The 6,448-nt window shown below is 53.1% G+C and overlaps 1 protein-coding gene across 3 annotated transcripts in view; it reads right to left on the bottom strand.

Annotated features, from left to right (window-relative positions):
* LOC122532340 (filaggrin-like) overlaps positions 1–6,448 on the bottom strand; it is a 33,686-nt gene that overhangs the window by 3,618 nt on the left and 23,620 nt on the right. For 2 of the 3 annotated variants that reach the window (XM_043661044.1, XM_043661046.1), the window contains exons 4-6: positions 5,682–5,824; positions 5,278–5,604; positions 590–765 (exon numbers count right to left, since the gene is read on the bottom strand). In XM_043661044.1, coding sequence (XP_043516979.1) covers positions 590–765; positions 5,278–5,604; positions 5,682–5,824 — 646 coding nt within the window. The remainder of the gene's footprint in view (positions 1–589; positions 766–5,277; positions 5,605–5,681; positions 5,825–6,448) is intronic. The other variant, XM_043661045.1, reaches the window with a different exon arrangement.

Below are 6,448 nucleotides of genomic sequence, written 5' to 3'. Positions count from 1 at the left end.
TGTTTGTCCGTCACATGAGGTCGAAAGAGCACAAACTGTCGCGAACGACGTGTGTCTCTCTCTCTGCGTGTGTCTCTGTCGACGCTACCGATCTCTACCGATCGACACCACCACACGCGGCGGCGCGATTCTTCGCGAATCGCCAACGGACCATCACACCCCGCCGCGCATCGAGATCCCCAACGCGTCCACCACCGAACGCGAATACACTGAAACGTCGGGAACGCGGGCGAATTTCCACATTGGCTCCTGTTCTATGCACCTTTACAAACGCAGCGCTCTCCTCCCCCACCCACCGGTGAGACGACAACGATCACGTCTCGTCGTCCTTTCGGAGGCGAAAGGAGAGAGGATCGTTGCGAGAGGGAGGGAAAAACGGCACACACACACACACACAGACACAGACACAGACACATACACACATGCACACAAGCACCGACTGGGTCTTTTCTTTTCGCGAGAATTTCGACGAGAAATTTCGTCGATTCCAACTATTAATCTATCTTGGCCAGCCCTTTCTCTCTCTCTCTCTCTCTCTCTCTCTCTCTCTCTCTCTCTTTCTCACGTCCTTTCTTCCTTTCTTCCTTACCAGTCGCCGTGGCTGCTTCACCAAGGGCCGATTCATTCCGTTCATCTTGTGGTAGAGACCGCACGCGTTGCACAGGTAGTGGCCAGTACCGTCTCGCCGCCAGAGCGGAGTGGAAATTGCCCCGCAATTTACGCACTCGCGCCCCTCCGTAAAGTACTCCGCCTCGATGTTGTGCACTGCGCGATTTTTGGTCACATGTTCAAAATGCAATCTGTCCGTTGGGCGGAATGTCGCGCGAGAAATCTATACCGATCCGTGGAAGCCGATTTGTCTCTCAACGGAGAGAAAACGTTGGGCGGGGAGAGGGTTAAAGCCGGGGGACCGGATATCTCCGCGAGAGACAGACAGACAAACAGACAGACAGACAGCGGGCGTTCTCAAGCAGCGACACACCCGGGATACGGATCAAGAGAGGATGAAGAGAGGACGGCGAAGAAGAAAAACTTGGCAAAGGAGGGGGAGGGAAGAGACGCGTCGCACGACCACCAAAGTGGTATTCGAGGTACGCGAACGATCGGTAAATGGTAAATGGTAAGTGGTCGGCCAACGAAAACACGCAAACGCCTCGAGCAATGGCAATTCCAAAGTCGTTTCACGCTCTATCCCCCCCCCCCGTCCCCCGTCCCCCGTCGCTACGCATCGTTGTCGTCGTCGTCGTCGTCGTCGTTGCGCCGTTACCCTATTCGGAAATTTCATTTCTGTAATTTTCCACCAACGCCTCGGGGCGATCGTTTGCCACCGTTTCGTTTCCCCAATTTCACCATCGCTCGTCGTTTCATCCTTGTCGATCGCGTTTTAAAACGGGGGAAAAAAAAAAAAGGAAAAAAAATAATAACAAAGAAAGAAAGAAAGAAAGAAAGAAAGAAAGAAAGAAGACGGACAGGAGGAGAGACAAGGGGGGAGAAAGTTGATTCGCTTCGAATGGGAAAGAAACAAACGGGAAACGGCAAACGAAGGATACAGGAAACGTGTAGCAACGCGCGGCAAAGGATGTCGGAGGGATACGGCGTTATCGGAGTTTCCGGCGTTGCTCGATAATAATAACTGGCAGGCGGTCGGCCGGCCAGCAAGCACACGCAGCAAGTACCGTTAATTCGAGCTCCGCCAACGAGCACGACGTTCCCTGAAAAACCGGGCGACCGTGTTTCCACGTGATTAGCGGGCGTGCTCGCGATTAGCGAGGGAAACGGTTGGCGAATCGACGAACCGAACGTTCGAAGCGTTACGAGAGAAGAGAAGCGACCGTCTCGCGTTACTCTCCGCGAGAGTCGAGAGTCGAGAGTCGAGAGTCGAGAGTCGAGAGTCGACGTGTCGAAACGAAGAGAGGGCAGAGGACGAAGAGGTCGGCGTACCTACCGGTAGTCGCGTATCCGGCAGAAACGCCACTGGGAAGCAATCGGATATCGTGTATTAGTAAGCAAAGACTAGCTGACGTCAGCTTACGTTGCCATCATCTTGCGATTCTTCAACCAACGCCGCTGCTCTCGACGACGCGACGCAGAGCGACGCGAAACAGAGGCGAAGAAACGTTTCTCTCGATTCTCGGTAAAAGAATCACGAACCTAACCCATCCACCCCTTTGCAACACCGATATCGTGTCGTAGTCGGCAGAGAGAGAGAGAGAGAGAGAGAGAGAGAGAGAGAGAGAGAGAGAGAGGAGAGAAGCAGGCACACAGATCCAGGAACGCGGGCCTGCACGTCGTCTCGATGCCCGCACGCGGAAACGTTAGATATTCTTCGTAACCGAATATGTAGCTCTATAGTAACGGTGAGGCAAGACACCACACACAACACACACACACACACACGCGCGCGCGCGCATATAAACGCGCACGCACGCATGCACGCACACGACAGAGGATGACGAAGCGACGGGGAATGAGAATTGCATTAGCAGAGTTGAATTACTCGACGAAGCGGCGCAGAGGGCAGAGGGGCAGAGGGGCAGAGGGGCAAAAGTAGCTGAGAGTCCTCCTCTATCATCGACAGGGTGGCACGGCCGCGACGGAGCAAAACTTCAAAGTGCACGCCATATACTTGCGCGCGCGTAACGCGGCAACAGGCACGGACGGGAAAGCATCTCGGAAAGGAAAGCAGAGAAAGAAAGAGAGAGAGAAAGAGATGAAACGGCAGAGTAAGAGGGAGGGAAGGAGGTCTGGTGAGCAGAAAAAAGAAAAAGAAAAAGAAAAAGAAAAAGAAAAAGAAAAAAGAAAAAAAAACGTCAAAGTTAAAGTTAAACCGAGAGCAGAGGCGCGTGCTGGCAAAAGGTAGTGTTACGCACATGGTAGCGTGGTCGATGTCGATGATGGGGAATAGAGAGGCGAACGAGGAGCATGAACGCGCCTCGATCCGGTCGCAGACGCGCGTTCAGAAAGCACTCGAGACCGCGGCATGTTAAAAGCCGCGTGATATTCCTGGTTTTACCCCTCGGCTTTTGGCTTTCGGCTTTCGGCTTTCGGCTTTCGACTAAACTCCAAAGTAACCCAGCCGCGCGGTGGAAAACCGCAGACGCGCACCGCACGCATTCACGAAAGAGTCGGGCGGCGCTCCACTTGAAAAGCTTTCGCCTTCTTCTTCTTCTTCTTCTTCATCTGCCTGCAGACACGCAGCAGACATCCAACAGTTATCCCGAGAACGGGTCCAAGTTCTGTCGAAGCGAAACGCCAGCCAACCACCGACGGGACGCGACTCAAAATTTGAGAAAAAAGAAACGCGCGAGCCGACGCGAAGCGTCGCGAAAGAAAAGCCACGAGAGAAGAGAAATTGTTGTTTTTTCGTCTTCTTCTTCTTTTTTTTTTTTCTTTCTTTCTTTCTTTTCGTTTGTTGATCGTTCGTTCGCGGGAATCGGGAGATCTACGACGTCGTCGTCCATCGGAATTGAAAAACAATCCGATCGACCTTTTGAACCGGCCGAGTCCTTCGGCGAGATTACGCGGCGTGTGATGCACCCGACGCGAAGCGTTATCGTTCTTCGCGACGACCGCGTCGTTCGTTGTTACAATAAAACCGCGAGGCGTGAAAACAACGCGAACGCGATCCTCGACAGAGCACGGATTCCCACCGATCGAAAGCCGAAAGCTGAAAACAACGAAACACCGTTATCGCGCAAAACGAGCCAAAACGACCGGGCAGGACTTTCCATTCGGCACGCGCGTCTCTCTCTCTCTCTCTCTCTCTCTCTCTCTCTCTCTCTCTCTCTCCCTCGCTTCGTGTACATACGTACGTACGTACGCGTGTACGTGTCGTTCGAAATCGTTTCCAAGAAGTCGCGTCTTTCGTCATCGACGGGTGATGAGAGATCGCGGCCGACTATCGGCAAGCGCAGCAATTGTAACTCTCCGCGGCAACAGCCCGATTCCGACTAAAACTAAAACGCGATCGCGCCGTTTACTCCCGCCCGTCCCAACTTATCTGAATTTCGCGGTCCCGGAACACGACTAGATACGTGAAACGAACTCTTCCAACGTCGTTCCCCGTCTGTATATCGCGCGTAGACGAAACTAGATTGGAAATGCGGCTGTTGCCTGGGTCATGGTCGCCGTGGCGTATCAATCCCTCTTTCGACACCGTGGCTGCGGTATCGAGCTGGCTGGTAGCATCGACCGCCGGCAGCCACACGCTCATCGGCCAAGCCGATTCCACCGACGCCCAACGCGCCATTTCGTCAACGCCGGAAAAGAACGCGGCGTTCTTCTTCTTCTTCTTCTTCTTCTCCGTTGTCCGATTCCTCCGGTTGGCGACAGCCGCCAACCAAAATGATGTTTTCAGACGAACGTCGTGTCACCAGGTCACAGGTTCGCGACCCGTGCGACCGATAACGCCTCGACTCGACTCGACTCGGGGCGATAATCGAGGCGAAAATTCGTGACAGGAGCGCCCCTCGCTCGGGCCCCTCTGTCCCTACGTTACGCGAGACTTAGGCAAGTGAGACGTTTGGACTAAACGACGGAAAAAAAAAAAAAAAAAGAAAAGAAAACCCTCCCGAGCAAGGAAAAGAAGGAGAGGGAAAGAGAGACAGAGAGAGAAGAGGAAAAAAAAGGGAGAGGAAAACTAGGATCTTTTCTCGCTGGCCGTGATCGTCCGCGGTCGGGTAAGAAACGAGAGAAACCGTAACGCGATACATGTTCTTTTCTTTTTTTCTTTTTTCTTTTTTCTTTTTTTTTCACGCGCGCAGGCCACCAAAGTCGTCGCGAGGTCGGAAAAAATTGTCACGACTCGCGCGCGAGTTACTCGTGGCTCCGCTTTCTCTTTGCTTCGACAAACTACGAGTGTATCGCGGTACAAGGGGAATCCGCTCCGATCGAATCCTCGTTATTTACGACACCCTCGTGCAACACGATCCTGCCACGCTGCTACGTCTCTACTACCTCCTTATCGTCGTCGTCGTCGTGATTTATGCGTTTTTCCAAACGCGTCACGCGGCTCCTCCAGCCAGAGGAGTAAAACAGACGGAGAAAATCGACGATGGTGTGCCGACTAGAATTTTTGCCGCCGGTGGAATCGTTCGGGCCAGCTAAAGAAACGAGAGGAGTAGGGAAAAGACGGATGGAAAGTGAATGAATGAATGAATGAATAAATGAATGAATGAATGAAAGAAGGAAGGAAGGAAAGGAGGGGAGAGAGAGAGAAAGAAAAAGGTAGACAGAGAATAGAAAAGAGACAATGGGGAAAACGAGAGCGGTACTCACTTGCGGTAAGACTGGCGGTTGCAGTCAGCTGATGTTGCGTCGGTGTGGACGAAGGGTTGACGGGTTGTCGCCTGGACGGAGTAGCGTACTGAGTGGTGAGAGCGTCGTTGGAGGGCGAACCGTAGCTCCAGGAAGAGGGTTCGACGGTCGCGGCACCAACCCCGGCGCCGCTCTGTTGCGTCGGGTAAGACGGGCTGTATCCTCGGAAACTCGGCCTGCCGCAAAACGGCTGAGAGAAACCTGGCAGAGTCTGATGAGTCACCGTGCCCGACGACTTGCTGCTGCCGCCGTAATCCTCCGAAATTACGGCAAGACCGGTGCCCAGGCCTGCCGATTCGAAACAATTCCGTCCGTTTTACTCAAACTTGCTCGCTCGTTTTTTTTTTTTTTCCCCTCAAACTTACCTTGCGTGTTCCACAACTGCTGCGGCGAGCCGGTCAGTTCCGTGGGGCTGCTGGTCATGTATGGAAGCCCATAACCACCTCCAGTTGCTGTCGCGCTGGCTGTCGTCATGCTGCTTACGCCGCTCATCGAACGATACAACGAACTGAAACAACACCGATCGTATAACGATACGACGTTGCAAAGAACGAGAGAGAGAGAGAGAGAGAGAGAGAGAGAGAGAGAGAGAGAGCCACGTCTGGCAGCATCGAAGATGCGGCGTCGCACGCCCCTACCCTTGGGAATTAAATTCGAATCGTCGCGTCGCATCCATTCGAATTTTTACCATCGTTCGAATGACGTTCGAAAACACAAAGACAAGAGACGAAACGAGTAAAAGAGTACAGGAACCTCGGCGACACGGGGTTTTGCTAATGTTTCGCGGGAGACCGGAAACCGGAGAGCCGTTCGTTCTATCATCCATCGGACCCCGTAAATGCGGGCGCGTGCCAAGGCAGGATGTTCTTTTTCAATGTTCCTTTCCAACCGACGACCACCCGGAACACAACTACTCCATTATCATTACCCCATTACGGTGGCTATTAACTGGCTACCGTTACCATTAGCACCGCGCACGACCCTTTTACGTACCTGAGCTGCTCTCTCCGGGATTTCACTCTCTTCCCACTCTCTGGTTACCAAAATACAACGCCAGCTCGCAAGATTTTATTATACAAACTCGTGTTTCGATTCCTTCTTCTCTCGTCGCTTGTGACTCGCCAGAGCGCGA

This window comes from Frieseomelitta varia, unplaced genomic scaffold (genome assembly GCF_011392965.1).
Source record: "Frieseomelitta varia isolate USP_RPSP 00005682 unplaced genomic scaffold, Fvar_1.2 scaffold_448, whole genome shotgun sequence".
NCBI lineage: Eukaryota > Metazoa > Arthropoda > Insecta > Hymenoptera > Apidae > Frieseomelitta > Frieseomelitta varia.
Note: the sequence above shows the minus strand (reverse complement) of the source record. Positions and strands in the feature narration are given on the sequence as shown.